This window comes from Cetorhinus maximus, chromosome 9 (genome assembly GCF_964194155.1).
Source record: "Cetorhinus maximus chromosome 9, sCetMax3.hap1.1, whole genome shotgun sequence".
NCBI lineage: Eukaryota > Metazoa > Chordata > Chondrichthyes > Lamniformes > Cetorhinidae > Cetorhinus > Cetorhinus maximus.
The window spans coordinates 56,888,029-56,903,823 of record NC_135887.1 but is presented as its reverse complement, the minus strand read 5'-3'; the positions used below and the strand labels follow the sequence as shown (position 1 = coordinate 56,903,823).

The window sequence follows — 15,795 nt, the reverse complement described above, 5'->3', positions numbered from 1 at the left end:
CACAGTAATAAGGACTCAGTACTACAGCAGCCAAGATGATACACAATTGCAGAGTGAGAGGAAACAGATATACAGCTCTAATGAAAGGTCATCGACCTGAAATTTAACACTGTTTCTCTTTCCACAGATGCTGCCTGACCTGCTGAGTTTTGTAACAAGCTTTTATTCACCCCACCCTTGACCCTACTTTTTGTGGTCCTATAGTGATCGATGGAGTGAGAACAACACATAAAATGAACTTGCCCGCACAGCACATTTCAATTGTTGTTTCCACATCAAAGGTTACTACGCAAGATAAGAGCACACGGTGTAAGGGGGTATAGGAGATTAGCATGGATATAGGATTTGCTAGCTGACAGGAAGCAGAGTGTAGGGATAAGTGGGTCTTTTCAGGTTGACAAGCTGCAACTGGTGGTGTGCCACAGGAATCAGTGCTGGGGCCGCAACTCTTTATGATCTATATCAATGATTTGGATGAAGGGACCAAATATACGGTAGCTAAATTTGCTGATGACATTAAGATAGGTAGGAGATTAAGTTGTCAAGAGGTAGAGAGTCTGCAAAGGGATATAGACAGGTTAAGTGAGTGGGCAAAGATTTGGCAGATGAAGTATAAAGTAGGTAAATGTGAACTTGTCCATTTTGGCAGGTAAAGGCAGTATGCTGGTTAAATGGAGAGCGATTGCAGAACTCTTGAGGTACAGAGGGATCTGGGTATCCTGGTACATGAATCACAAAAGGTTTGTATGCGGGTGCAGCAAATGATTAGGAAGGCAAGTGGAATGTTGGTGTTTACTGCAAGGGGAATGAATATAAAAGTAGGGAAGCTTTACTGCAGCTGTGTAGGGCATTGGTGAGACCACATCTGGAATACTGTGATAAAAACAAAAAGCTAAAAGCTACTGCGGATGCTGGAAATCCAAAACAAAATAAAAACAGAATTACCTGGAAAAACTCAGCAAGTCTGGCAGCATCGGTGTTCTGCTGAAGGGCCATGAGGGCTCGAAACGTTGACTGATTTCTTCTCCACCGATGCTGCCAGACTTGCTGAGTTTTTCCAGGTAATTCTGTTTTTATTTTGTTCTGGAATACTGTGTACAGTTTTGGTCTCCTTATTTGAAAAAAAGATATAGTTGCTTTAGAAGCAATTCAGAGAAAGTTCATTCAACACATCCATGGGATGAGGGGTATCTTATGAAGAAAGGTTAAGCAGGTGGCCTATACCAATTGGAGTTTAGAAGAAAGAGTGTGATCTTAGTGAAACGTATAAGATGTTGAGGGGACTGGGTAGGATGGATATTGGGATTTTCCTCTTGTGGAGGAAACTGGAACTCAGGGACATGGTTTAAGAATAAGAGGTCTCCCTTTAAAGACAACGATGGGGAAAATTTTTGTTCATTCAAGAGGATCGTTAGAGTATGGAATTCTCTTCCCTAGAAATCAGTGACAGCTGGATCACTGAATATATTCAAGGCTGAGTTAGATAGATTTTTGTTAGGTAAGGGGGTCAAGGGTTATGGGGAGCAAACAAAGTGGAGCTGAGTCCACAACCAGATCAACCATGATCTTACTGAATAGTAGAGCAGGCTCGAAAGGCCGAATGGGCTCCTCTAGCTCCCAAGTCCTATGTTTATTCTCAGATTACAAAGAAACACAGAAGCACAGTGCAGAAGAGGCCCTTCGGCCCATCGGGTCTGCACCGACACGTGAGAAACACCTGACCTACCTACTTAATCCCATTTACCAGCACTTGGCCCATAGCCTCGAATGTTATGACATGCCAAGTGCTCATCCAGGTACTTTTTAAAGGATGTGAGGCAACCCACCTCCACCACTCTCCCAGCCAGCGCATTCCAGACCGTCACCACCCTCTGGATAAAAAAGTTCTTCCTCACATCCCCCCCCACCAAACCTCCTGCCCCTCACCTTGAACTTATGTCTCCTCGTGACTGACCCTTCAACTAAGGGGAACAGCTGCTCCCTATCCACACTGCCCATGCCCCTCATAATCTTATACACCTTGATCAGGTCGCCCCTCAGTCTTCTCTGCTCCAACGAAAACAACCCAAGTCTATCCAACCTCTCTTCATAACTTAAATGTTTCATCCCAGGCAACATCCTGGTGAATCTCCTCTGCACCCCCTCCAGTGAAATCACATCCTTCCTATAATGCGGCGACCAGAACTGCACACAGTACTCCAGCTGTGGCCTCACTAAGGTTCTATACAACTCCAACATGACCTCCCTACTTTTGTAAGCTATGCCTCGATTGATAAAGGCAAGTGTCCCATATGCCTTTTTCACCACCCCACTAACATGCCCCTCTGCCTTCAGAGATCTATGGACACACATGCCAAGGTCCCTTTGTTCCTCAGAACTTCCTAATGTCATGCCGTTCATTGAATACTTCCTTGTCAAATTACTCCTTCCAAAGTGTATCACCTCACACTTTTCAGGGTTAAATTCCATCTGCCACTTATCTGCCCATTTGACCATCCCGTCTATATCTTCCTGTAGCCCAAGACACTCAACCTCACTGTTAACCACCCCTAGACTTTGTGTCATCCACAAACTTACTAATCCTACTCCCTACATAGTCATCAATGTCGTTTATACAAATGACGAATAAGAGGTGCCAGTCTTTAGCCAATCTGAGCACAAGTCTTCAGTACTGTTGCCGGAATATTCACGTGATATCAAGAAATGGCTGAAGACACTAGATACTGCAAAGGCTATGGGCCCTGAAAATATTCCGGCAACAGTACTGAAGACTTGTGCTCCAGAACATGTTGCGTCTCTAGTCAAGCTGTTCCAGTACAGCTACAACTCTGGCATCTACCGGCAACGAGGAAAATTGCCCAGGTATGGCCTGTACACAAAAAGCAGGACAAATCCAACCCAGCCAATTATTGCTCCAACAGTGTACTCACGATCATCAGTGGAGTGATGGAAGAAGTCATCAATGCCACTATCAAGCAGTACTTGCTTAACAATAATCATTTCACTGCTACGAATGGTCCGGGAGGAGTGCACAAATTATCAAGTCCCACTACTCAGCAGGCTGTACCATTAATTTAAATGTTTAGTATTCTCACCGAAATTGCCAATACCTATGCCTTTAGTACCCAGAATGAAAGAGACTCTGACCAGGCTTCTTTCAAAAACTCAATGATTAATTTATTTTAAAACTAAACTTCTTTTAACAAGTTGCAAGTAGTGGTTAACACACAATTGTAATCAGGAAGTATAACTATCTATCTCTTCCTAAAGAATTCCCCCAGCGCGCGCACACACACACAGACATAGACAGACACACATGGACACACACACAGGACAAACAGGGTCTCTCTGCAGAGATAAGCGTTATAAAATAGAGGATGAAGTCTGCAGGGTCTCGACACTGTCGGCCTGGAGTTCTCTTGTGTGGATGCCTGGAAGTTCCCACCACTGGTCTCAGCTTGCAGGTCCAAATCAGACTGGTTACATTCAGATGTGGGTTCTCTGGCAACAGGTTGATAGCCACACACAATTTTAGGCAAGGTAGAGAGAGGGAGCCAGTCAAAGTAGCCTTCCTTTCTCAGCTTGTACTCCAACAAGACTGCCTTCCAAACAAGCAGGCTCACAACTGAAGTTTTTTTCCTCTCTGCCATGTGACTGCCTTTTTGTCTCCCAGCTTTTCATTAATTAAAGTTCTCTACAGTTCAACACAAACAAACAAGCACCTTCTCAAGCACCATACAGGCCAGGTGATTTCTTGTTTACAGTTCCAAGGTGAACTTATGACCTTTTTAAAAATATCCCAAGTTAGCATCCAGATTATGCCATGTCCTTCCATTTCGTAAAAGAAAACTTCAGCCTTGAGAGACATGATTCTAACATCACTGATGCTCAGTTTGGGTTCCACCAGGGCCACTCAGCTCCTGACCTCATTACAGCTTTGGTTCAAACATGGACAAAAGAGCTGAACTCCAGAGGTGAGGTGAGAGCGACTGCCCCTTGACATCAAGGCAGCATTTGACCCAAGTGTGGCATCAAAGAGCCCGAGCAAAACTGGAGTCAATGGGAATCAGGGGGAAATCTCTCCTCTGGTTGTAGTCATACCTAGCACAAAGGAAGATGGTTGTGGTTGTTGGAGGTCAATCATCTCAGTTCCAGGGCGTCACTGCAGGAGTCCCTCAGGGTAGTGTCCTCAACCCAACCATCTTCAGCTGCTTCATCAATGACCTTCCTACCATCACAAGGTCAGAAGTGGGGATGTTCATTGATGATTGCACAATGTTCAGCACCATTCACAGCTCCTCAGATACTGAAGTAGCCCATGTCCAAACGCAGCAAGGCCTGGACAATATCCAGGCTTGGGCTGACAACTGGCAAGTAACATTCACACCATGCAAGTGCCAGGCAATGACCATCTCCAACAAGAGGGAATCTACCCATTGCCCCTTGACATTCAATGGCATTATCACCACTGAATCCACCACTATCAACATCGTGGGGGTTACCATTGTACAGAAGCTGGACTGGACTAGCCATATAAATACTGTGGCTACGAGAACAGGTCAAAAAATTGGAATCCTGCAGCGAGTAACTCATCGCCTGGCTCCCCAAAGCCTATCCAGCAAGTGCAAGGCACAAATCAGGAGTGTGATGGAATGCTCTCCACTTGCCTGGATGAGTGCAGCTCCAACAACACTCAAGAAGCTCGACACCATCCAGGACAAAGCAGCCCATTTGATTGGCACCCCTTCCACAATCATTCAGTCCCTCCAACACTGACACACAGTCATACCATCTACAAGATGCACTGCAGGAACTCACCTCCTTAGACAGCACCTTCCAAACTCACGACTATTACCATCTAAAACAACAAGGGCAGCAGACACATGGGAACATAACCACTTGGAAGTTCCCCTCCAAGTCACTCACCATCCTGACTTGGAAATATATCGCCATTCCTTAACTGTCGCTGGGTCAAAATCATAGAACTCCCTTCTTAACAGCACTGTGGTTGTACCTACACCACATGGACTGCAGCAGTTCAAGAAGGCAACTCACCACCACCTTCTCAAGGGCAACTAGAGGTGGGCAATAAATGCTGGCCTAGCCAACGACACTCACATCTCATGAATGAATTTTAAAAATTTGCACACAACAGACTCTCACTAACAGCAACACGATGATGGCCAGAAAATCTGTTTTGCTAACGTTGATTCAGGAATAAATATTGGTCAAGACCCCGGCATAATTCTCCCATTGCTCTTCAGAATTGTGCCCTGGGATCTTTATGTCCACCAATGAAGGTGGGCTCTCATCTGAAAGATGCCACCCTCTGACAGTGGTTTCCTGCAGTACTGCACTGGGAGCGTCAAGTGAAATTTTTGTATTTAAGACTCTGCAGTGGGACTTGAATCCACAAGCTTCTAACTCAGAAGTGAGTGTGATACTTCTCTGAGCCATGGCTAACATATCACTCCTCATTCACTTTCACACTTCCCTCTCTACCCTCCCAACGCCACTTCCATCTACGTCCTCTCCTGGAAAAAGCTCCCTCCCAATTCACTTACAAACACACTTTCAAATTCCCAACTGTCTAGACTTTGGTTCTCCATGCACCACAATACTTCCACAGCTGCTGATCTGCACAATCACTTCCTCATCTTTGCTTTCTTGGGTTCTTATGTTCTTTGATGCTCTTGTCCCCTTGCTCTCTCCCAGCCTGTTTAGAAACATAGGAAATAGGAACAGGAGTAGGGTATTCAGTCCCTCAAGCCTGCTCCGCCATTCAACTAGAACATTATTGATCTTCTACCTCAATGCCATTTTCCCACACTATCCCCATATCCCTTTATCTTTAATATCTAGAATTTCAATGACTAAGCCTCCACCAAAGATTCATCACACTCAGAGTGAAGAAATTCCTCCTCATCTCAGTCCTAAATGGTCTACCTCTTATTCTGAGACTGTGTCCCCTGGTTCTAGACCCCTCCCCCAACCCAGCCAAGGGAAAGATCCTTTCTGCATCTACCCTGTCAAGCCCCTGTTAGAATTTTGTATGCTTCAATATATCACCTCTCATTCTTCGAAATTCTAGAGAATGTCGGCCTAGTCTCCTCAACCTCCCCTCATTGGACTGCCATCCAAGGGATCAGTCTGGTGAACTTTCATTGCATTCCTTCCACAGCAAGTATATCCTTCCTTAGATAAGGAGACCAAAACTGGTCTCACTAAGGCTCTAAACAATTACAGCTAGATATCTTCACTCCTGTGCTCAAATCCCCTTGCGATAAAAGCTAAAATACAATTTGCCTTCCTAATTGCTTGCTGCATCTGCATGCTAGCTTTTAGTAAATTATGAACAAGGACACCCAAGTCCCTTTTGACATCAACACTTCCCAACCTCTCACCATTTAAGAAATGGTCTACGTTTCTGTAGTGGATAACTTCACATTTTTCTGCATTATATTCCATCTGCCATGTTCTTGCCACTCACTTAGCCTGTCTAAATCTCCTTGAAGCCTCTTTGCATCCCCCTTACAACTCACATCCCTACCTAGTTTTGTGTCATCAGCAAACTTGGAAATATTGCATTTGGTCCCCACATCCAAACCATTGATCTCGGTTGTAAATAGCTGGGGCCCAAGCACTGATCCTTACGGTGCCCTACTCCATACAGCCTGCCAATCTGAAAATGACCCATTTATTTCCACTGTTTTCTGTCCATTAACCAATTCTCAATCCATGCCAATGTATTACCCCGAATATGATTCACTCTAATTTTGCTTACTAAGCTCCTGAGTGGTCCTTACTGAAAGCTTTGTGAAAATCCAAATACACCACATCCGCTGGTCCCTTTATCTCCTTTATCTATTCTGCTATTTACATCCTCAAAAAATCCCCAACAGATTTGTTAAACATGGTTTTCAATTCATAAATCCATGCTGACTCTGCCCAATCCTACCATTATTTTCGAAGTGTCTAGTTACCTTTATAATAGATTCTCGCATTTTCCCTATTGATGTCAGACTGACAGGTCTGTAGTTCCCCCTTTATTCTCTCCCTCCTTTGTTAAATAGTGGGCTTACTGTTGCTACCTTCCAGCCTGCAGGAACTACTCCAAAATCTATAGAATCTTGGAAGATGGCCACCAATGTATCCACTATCTCTGCAGCCCCTCTTTCAACACTCTGGGATGAAGGTCATCAGGTCCAGGGGATTTATCAATTTCAGTCCCATTAATTTCTCCAGCACTACTTTTTTACTAATTCTAATTTTTTTCAGTTCCTCATTCTCACTAGTGCTTTAGTTCTCTAGTATTCCTGGCAGGTTTTTTGTATCTTCCTCCATAAAGACAGACACAAGGTATTTGTTTAGTTTCACTGCAATTCCCTTTGTCCTCCATTATAAATCCTCCTGTCTCTGCCTGCAGTGGCCCAAATTTGACTTTGCTTATCTTTTCCTTTTAACATGGTTTTTACAGTCCATTTTTATGTTTCTTGCCAGTTTACTTTCATATTTTATTTTCTCTTTTTATTTAGAATCTGATTCTCGATCCTCCTCTGCTGAATTCTAAAATGCTCCCACTTTTCAGGCTTATTACCTTTTTGGTAACTTTATAAACCTCTTCCTTTGATTTGATAGAACAATTTTTAACTTCTCGTTAGCCATGATTGGATCATCTTTCCTGCTGGGATTTTGTGCCTCAAGGGAGTGTAACTTTGTCAGAAGCCATGTATTAATTTTTTTGAAATGCTAGTCATTGCCTGCCTACCATCCTTTTTTCCCCCAATCTACCACAGCCAATTTTCCCCTCATACCCTCGTACTTTCCTTTGTTTAGATTTAAGATCCCAGTTTTGGGTAGAACTACATCACTTTCAAACTGAATCTAAAATGTTATCATATTATGGTAATTCTTCCCTTCAGGCTGCAGTCAGTCTCCAGGTGCTCCTCTCCCACTCTTTTCGATGCTGCTGTCTATCTCCGGGTCCTCCTCTCTCCCGCTCTTTTAGGTGCTGCTGTCCGTCTCCGGGTCCTCCTCTCTCCCGCTCTTTTCGGTGCTGCTGTCTGTCTCCGGGTCCCCCTATTTCCCGCTCTTTTCGGTGCTGTTGTCTGTCTCCAGGTCCCCCTATTTCCCGCTCTTTTCGGTGCTGTTGTCTGTCTCCGGGTCCCCCTATTTCCCGCTCTTTTCAGTGCTGCTGTCTGTCTCCGGGTCCTCCTTCCTCCCGCCACATTTAGAATTTCATTTATTATGCCTTAAGTCCAAGGATCACAACTGGTTTAGCCATTCATTGACAGATCTGGCTGGACTATATCAAGCACTACTCCAGCGTTATCTTAGCAAGTAAAGCGTCTTTACTATCAGCCAATCCCAGAAATACTTCTCTTCTGCCACCTACAGTCTTACCTTTAACAAGGAACGCGAGGAGTTCATGGACTACTGTCACTAAGACTGAGACCACTCATTCAGCTGCCTCTGCAGTTTCCCTAACCCATATAGTGAAGTCAAGATTTTCTCCAGGAACCCCGCCAACCATAGCCCTAAACTAACATCTTTCTTTAGTTTCTCTCCTCTCCTCCCACATGCCCTCTCCAAGCTGAACTCGTCCACAAGAACCACTTCCTTATTCCGATTAAAATGCCGACCGCCCAACTTTCCATCCTGGGTTTCATGTTAACTATTAAAACAGCTACAACACTGAAATCTACCTGACAATGTGGAAGATTTCCCTAATATTGTCTGCCTACAAAAAGCAGAACAAATCCATCCAGGCATTTACTGCCCCATTAGTCTACTCTCATTCATCAGCAAAGTGATGAAAGGTGTCATCAACAGTGCTATCAAACAGCACTTACACAGCAATAACCTGCTCACTGACACTCAGTTTGGATTCCATCTGGGCCATTCGACTTCTGACCTTATTACAGGAGTCCAAACGTGAACAAAAGAGCTGAATTCCAGAGGTGAGATGAGAGTGACTGCCCTTGACATCAAGGCAGCATTTGACCGAGTGTGGCAACAAAGAGCCCAAGCAATATTGAAATCAATAAGCAGCAGGGGGAAAACTACTTCACACATTTGCAAGGATATTACAGAGATGTGCAAAAACTATAGAATAGTGATAATAGAGGATTTTATTTGAATATAGACTGGGATAGGCAAGAGTTTCTTGAGTGTGTGCAGGACAGTTTTCTAGATCAGTATGTTTCCAGTCCAATGAGGACTGCATTGTTTGACCTGATTCTTGGGAATGAGGTGGATCAAGTGCCAGTAGGGGAACATTTAGGGAACAGTGATCTTGTTATCATTAAGTTTAGATTAGCTATGCAAAAAGGCAAGGAGCAATCGACACTTGAAAATATTTAATTCGCAAAAAGCCAATTTAAGTGGGTTGAGAACAGACCTATCATGGGTAAACTGGAATCAAAGATTGGCAGGTAAGACTGTAGCAGAACAATGGGCTGCCTTTAAAGAGAAGATGGTTCAGGTACAGTTAAGATCCATCCCCATGAGCAGGAAAGGTAGGGCAACCAAAACCAGAGCTCCCTGGATGTCAAAAGAGATAGAGAGTAAGATGAAGCAGAAAAAGGGTATGCATGACAATGTCAGGTTGATAATACAAGTAGGAACCAGGCTGAATATGGAGAGTTCAGAGCAGAAAGAAAAGAAAAGAGTGTATGAGAAGAGACTGGTAAGTAACATAAAGAGGAATTCAAAAGTTTTCTACAGGCATATAAATAGTAAAAGGTAGTAAGAGGAGGACTTGGGACCAAAAAAGGAGATCTTTAGAGGCAGAGAGCATTGCTGAGACACTAAATGTGTACTTTGCATCTGTCTTTATCAAGGAAGAAAATGATGCCAAAGTCATCGTGAACTTATAGGTATTAGGAAGGCTGGCTGTACTTAAAAGTTGATAATTCACCAGGACTGGATGGAATTCTTCCCTTAGCATCCTTGGATGTAAGGGTGGATATTACATAGGTGCTGGTCATAAACTTCCAATCCTGCTTAGATATAACGGGTTGTGCCAGAGGACCGGAGGAATGCAAATGTTCGAATATGGTTTTCAGGAAAAGTCCAGCAGCTACGGGCCAGTCAGTTTAACCGAGCTGGTGGGAAAGATTATAGAAATGATGATCCAGGACTAAATTAACATTCACTTAGACAAGGTTGTATTAATTAAGAACAGTCAGCATGGATTTGTTAAAGACAAATAATGTTTAACAAACAATATTGAAGGTAAGAGGTGTACATGGACTTCCAAAAGGTGTTTGGTAAAGTGCCACAAAGCAGGCTTGTCAGGAAGGTTGAGGCCCATGGAATAAAAGGAACAGTGGCAGCATGGATACACAGGTGGCTGAGTGACAGGAAACAAGAGCAGTGGTGAACAATTGGTTTTCAAACTGGAGGAAGGTATAATGGGTTCCCCAGGGGTTGGTACTTGGGCCACTGCTTTTCTTGATCTGTATTAATGACTTAGACAAGGCACAATTTCAAAATTTGCAGTTGACACAAAACTTTGAAGTATTATCAACTGTGAAGAGGATAGTGGTAGACTTCAAGAGGCTAAAAATAGGCAGGTGGGATGAGTGGACATGTGGCATATAAAATTTAATAGAGAAATGCTGCCTTTTGGTAGGAAGAATGAGAAAAGTAAATATAAACTGAAGGGTAGGATTTGAAATCAGATGCAGGAAAAGAGACACTTTGGGGGCACATGTGCACAGATTGTTGAAGGTGACAGGGCAAGTTGAGCAAGTGATTAAAAGGGCATTTGGGATCCTAGGCTTTATAAATCGAGGTATAAAGTACAAAAGCAAGGAAGTTATGATGAACCTTTATAGAACATTGGTTTGGCCTCAACTGAAGTATTATGTCCAATTCTAGGAACTGTACTTTAGAAAGACATTGAAGGTATTACAGAGGGTGTAGAAAAGGATTATGAGAATGGTTCCAGGGATGAGGAACTTCAATTACGAGGATAGATCGGAGAAGCTGGAGTTGTTCTCCTGAGAGAAGAGAAGCTTGACAGATTTGATAGAAGTATTCAAAATCATGAAGGGTCTAAACAAAGTAGATAAAGAGAAACTGTTCCCATTGGCAGAGGAGTCAAAAACCAAAGGTGATAACGTGAAAACACTTTTTATGCAGCGAATGGTTAGGATCTGAGAGTGTGGTGAAGGCAGGTAGAATTGTGGCTTTCAGAAGGGAATTGGATAAACACTTCTAGATAAAAATTTGCAGGGTTATGGGAAAAGGGCTTGGTGTGAGAGTAGCTGAATTGTTCTTGCAGCAAGATGGATGACAGGCCACCTGTGGTTGCAGCACAGGAGGCAGCCATTCAATGATTCTATGATTACAGCTGACATTGTTAGATGAGAAAAGACCAAGGTCCATCTAAGTCACATTCTACCATCCTGGTAGTCGCATTAAACAATGATAATGCAGTTCCTGCCTAATCAATCTCCAACAATGCGACGACAACAGGCCAACCCTAAGATAAGAAAAATTCCCAGTGACGGAGAACTTTGAGAATCATAGCTTCACTCACCACATCATGGCCAAAAATATTCATAAACTGTATCCCAAAATGTTGCATTCTCAAAGAAATCTATCAAATTTGCATTTGAATAAATCAACATCCCCTGCTTCCACTATTTCTCTCAGGAACCTGTTCCAGAGACCGATGTCTCACTCACTGAAGCACTGCCTCCACAGATTAGCTTTGAATTTACCTCTCTTCAAATGCAGCCAGTGGGCTCAATCATGATTCAACGTGAAATAGGCATCAGGTACAGCCTATTCTATCTGTTCATAACATATCTGTTCAATAGCCAGAAGTAATCATTGCGGTACAGCTTCAGCACAAACGTCTCAGGTTTGCATTCCACTGCATTGGAACAGTGGTTGAGAACTTGGTTTCCTTTGCTGAATGCGAGCTCTGCAATAGTTGGATACGCTAAGTGTTGAGACTATTATCAAGGCCAGATGTCTTCCTGGTTCTTCCCTTGTTAAACTTTATACCATTCATGTAGTATGTTCCCAGCTTTTCCTTCAATATTTTACAAATTTCTACATTGAATTTCATCTGCCACAATTCAGTCAACATGCATTTATCATCAAGGTCTTTCTTTAACTCCTTGGCTGCTTCATCAGGCTCTACTGCCCAATCCAAGCTTGCTACTGTCAATGAATATTACTAGCTTTCAATGTTTTGTGCATCCAGATTCTTTATATTGATCAATAAAGACCGGGGTCCGACTGAGGAAATATCACCTGTCATCACTCCTTTAGCTGGCAGATTCTGTGCAGATTCCTACCCCACCCCACCCCACCCCACCCCCACACTTAATCCAACTCCCTTAAACAATGAGATACCTCTTTACAACATTCTCCTTTTTAAGTGCAATATTAAAGGCCAGTTTCAGAAAACAGAAGTAATTGTACCTCAATTCTTCGTGTCACTTTGCTTTTCAATTCTTCTGATACAAAGTCTTCAAATACAAAACTCCAACCAAATGACTCTGCTTCCGTTTTGTACTTCTTCGATCTGATAAATTCTCTGAAACATATTGGAAAAAGTCAAATGAAATAATGTGACCCTAACACACACTGGTATCATGCTGTGCTATTCACCAGAAAATACAACACTACCACGCACTGGTATTCTGCAGTGCTATCCTCAGTAAACGTGACACTAACACACACTGGTATTCTGCTGTGCTGTTCCTCAGTAAACGTGACACTAACACACACTGGTATTCTGCTGTGCTGTTCCTCAGTAAACGTGACACTAACACACACTGGTATTCTGCTGTGCTGTTCCTCAGTAAATGTGACACTAACACACACCGGTATTCTGTTCTGCTATCCCTCAGTAAACGTGACACTAACACACACTGGTATTCTGCTGTGCTGTTCCTCAGTAAATGTGACACTAACACACACCGGTATTCTGTTCTGCTATCCCTCAGTAAATGTGACACTAACACACACTGGTATGCTGTTGTGTATTCCTCAGTAAATGTATCATTAGCACACACTGGTATTCTGCTGTGCTGTTCCTCAGTAAATGTGACCTAGAAACATTGTTTGTCCACCGTCATCCATTGAAGTAACGTTTCCCAATCCATCATAACCAACTCGCGTCTCATACCATCGTAGTTTCCTTTATTAAGGTTCAGGACCCTGGTCTCAGAATCAACTACGTCACTCTCCACCTTGATGAAGAATTCTATCATATTATGGTCGCTCATCCCCAAGAGGCCTCGCACAACTAGATTGCCAATTATTCCTTTCTCATTACACAATACCCAGTCTAGGATGGCCTGTTCTCTGGTTGGTTCCTCAACGTATTGGTCCAGAAAACCATCCCGTACACACTCCAGGAATTCCTCCCCTACGGTATTGTTACTAATTTGATTTGCCCAATATTAAAGTCACCCATAATTATAGATGTTCCTTTATTGCATGCATCTCTATAATTTCCTGTTTAATACCATTCCCAACATCACCACTAACACACACTGGTATTCTGCTGTGCTGTTCCTCAGTAAATGTGACACTAACACACACTGGTATTCTGCTGTGTTGTTCCTCAGTAAATCTGACACTAACACACACTGGTATTCTGCTGTGCTGTTCCTCAGTAAATGTGACACTAACACACACTGGTATTCTGCTGTGTTGTTCCTCAGTAAATCTGACACTAACACACACTGGTATTCTGCTGTGCTGTTCCTCAGTAAATCTGACACTAACACACACTGGTATTCTGCTGTGCTGTTCCTCAGTAAACGTGACACTAACATACAGCAACATTCCGCTTCGTTTTTCCCCCAGTGGCTCATTTTTTTCAAGTTGGAGTTAGTTGGCAACAAGGTCTCTATTTTAATTTCTATCTGTGCTGCTTCTTATTGTGGAGCCATGGTTGACCCTCATTCCCTGGATTCGGGACTGAATGATCAGCCTGGGCACCCACTATCCCACAAACCCTGCTACTAATAGGTGCTTGTGGCTGATGGATGAGGAAAGATTTAGGTTCAGCTGTGACGCTCCAAGACACTCATTGTCTGGGTTAACACATTAACAACAGTCACACATCTGTCATTTCAGTATCTGCTCCATCCCGAACTTATCACTTTCGGCAGACAGGGAAAAACACCAATGCAAAGGGGGAAGGTGCAAAAACACATAACTGATGCCGGGAATGTGGTATTTTGTTTTTGCTTCCTTGATCAATCATCGGGGGATTGACTTGACTGAAAAAACTAATCCTCACATGCAGCACCAACATGTTCAAGCACTCAAACCACACAATGCTGCTACAATAGACAACAATAATTACTTATCTAGAAATTATTTAAAGCAACAGCTTTTAAAGCCAACCATTTTTTGGTCTAACCTAAATTCTGCGTTGGTGACTGGATGCTGATTTAATGCAAATGGTTTTACAGTCACTTTTCGGATCGGAGCTTCTCCATCTCTGGCATCGGCTTCCGCAGTGCCCATGTGAAACATGGCCACCAGGCAGCTTCACCACTATACGATCTAAAAGGCAGAAACACAAGTTATAAATATGAAAGCAACAATAAGAATGATAAGGAAGACAATAAAACAGACATTGCCTAATGGATATAAGCGCGTGATAGTATTGTTGCATGTGGGCAAGTCTGTCCTTGGCTTGCTGCATTGTTCCAGTGATTTCCAGCATCCGCAGTAGTTTTTTGTTTTTATCACTGAACAGAAAACATTATGGCTCATGGAAGTAAATACACTTGTTCAACAAAGTAACGATAAAGTAAAGATAAAGTAAAGATAAGCCCAGCAATGCAATGCTATGCATCAGTTTAGTCTCACTGATGGGAATCCCCCTACGCCCACCTCTCCCTCCCCCCCCTCCCCCCCCCCTCCCCCCCTCCCCCCTCCCCCCCTCCCCCCTCCCCCCTCCTCTCCCCCCCCCTCCTCTCTCCCCCCTCCTCTCTCCCCCCCTCCTCCCCCCTCCACCCCCCCCCTCCTCCCCCCTCCACCCCCCCCTCCTCTCTCCCCCCTCCTCTCTCCCCCCCCTCCTCCCCCCTCCACCCCCCCCCTCCTCCCCCCTCCACCCCCCCCTCCTCCCCCCTCCCCCCCCCTCCTCTCCCCCCTCCTCCTCTCTCCACCCCCCCCCTCCCCCTCCACGCCCCCCCTCCTCCCCCTCCCCCCCCCCTTCTCTCCCCCCCCCTCCTCTCCCCCCCCCTCCCCCCCCCCTTCTCTCCCCCCCCTCCTCTCCCCCCCCTCCTCTCTCCACCCCCCCCCCTCCTCCCCCCTCCCTCCTCCCCCCTCCTCTCTCCACCCCCCCCCCTCCTCCCCCCTCCCCCCCCCCCTCCTCTCCCCCCTCCCTCTCTCTAACCTTCCAGATCCGGATCCGCTCCCCCTTCCCTCACCAACACGCTCACGGTGACGGTTAGGGTCAGGAACCAGATTCCAGTTTCTCTCCCCAGCAACATTCCACGCGCAGCCTCCAACCCTCAGTGCGCAGGCGCCGCCAGCGAACCCGGGGCGCGGCGCGGGGGGCGGGGCGCGGGGGCTGCGCGGGGGGCGGGGGCTGCGCGGGGGGCGGGGCGTGGGGGGCGGGGCGTGGGGGCTGCGCGGGGGGCGGGGCGCGGGGGCTGCGCGGGGGGCGGGGCGGGGCGGCGAATCACTCATGATTATTGCCGTGCCTTTCTTATGTACTTACCAGTATTTCCTGGCTTATACTGTGCCCTACTGCTGAACTACTGTTTGGGGACCTATAGATTACTCCCACCAGGGACTTCTTTC

At 44.8% G+C, this 15,795-nt stretch overlaps 1 protein-coding gene across 1 annotated transcript in view; it reads right to left on the bottom strand.

Moving 5' to 3' along the window:
* Positions 1-15,515, bottom strand: part of sumf2 (sulfatase modifying factor 2) — a 62,890-nt gene extending 47,375 nt beyond the window's left edge. The window contains 4 exon segments of the mRNA XM_078548770.1: positions 12,445-12,559; positions 14,402-14,517; positions 14,519-14,547; positions 15,386-15,515. Of these exon segments, the coding sequence (XP_078404896.1) occupies positions 12,445-12,559; positions 14,402-14,517; positions 14,519-14,547; positions 15,386-15,482 (357 nt within the window). The 5' untranslated portion in view covers positions 15,483-15,515.
* Positions 15,516-15,795: the final 280 nt, after the last annotated feature.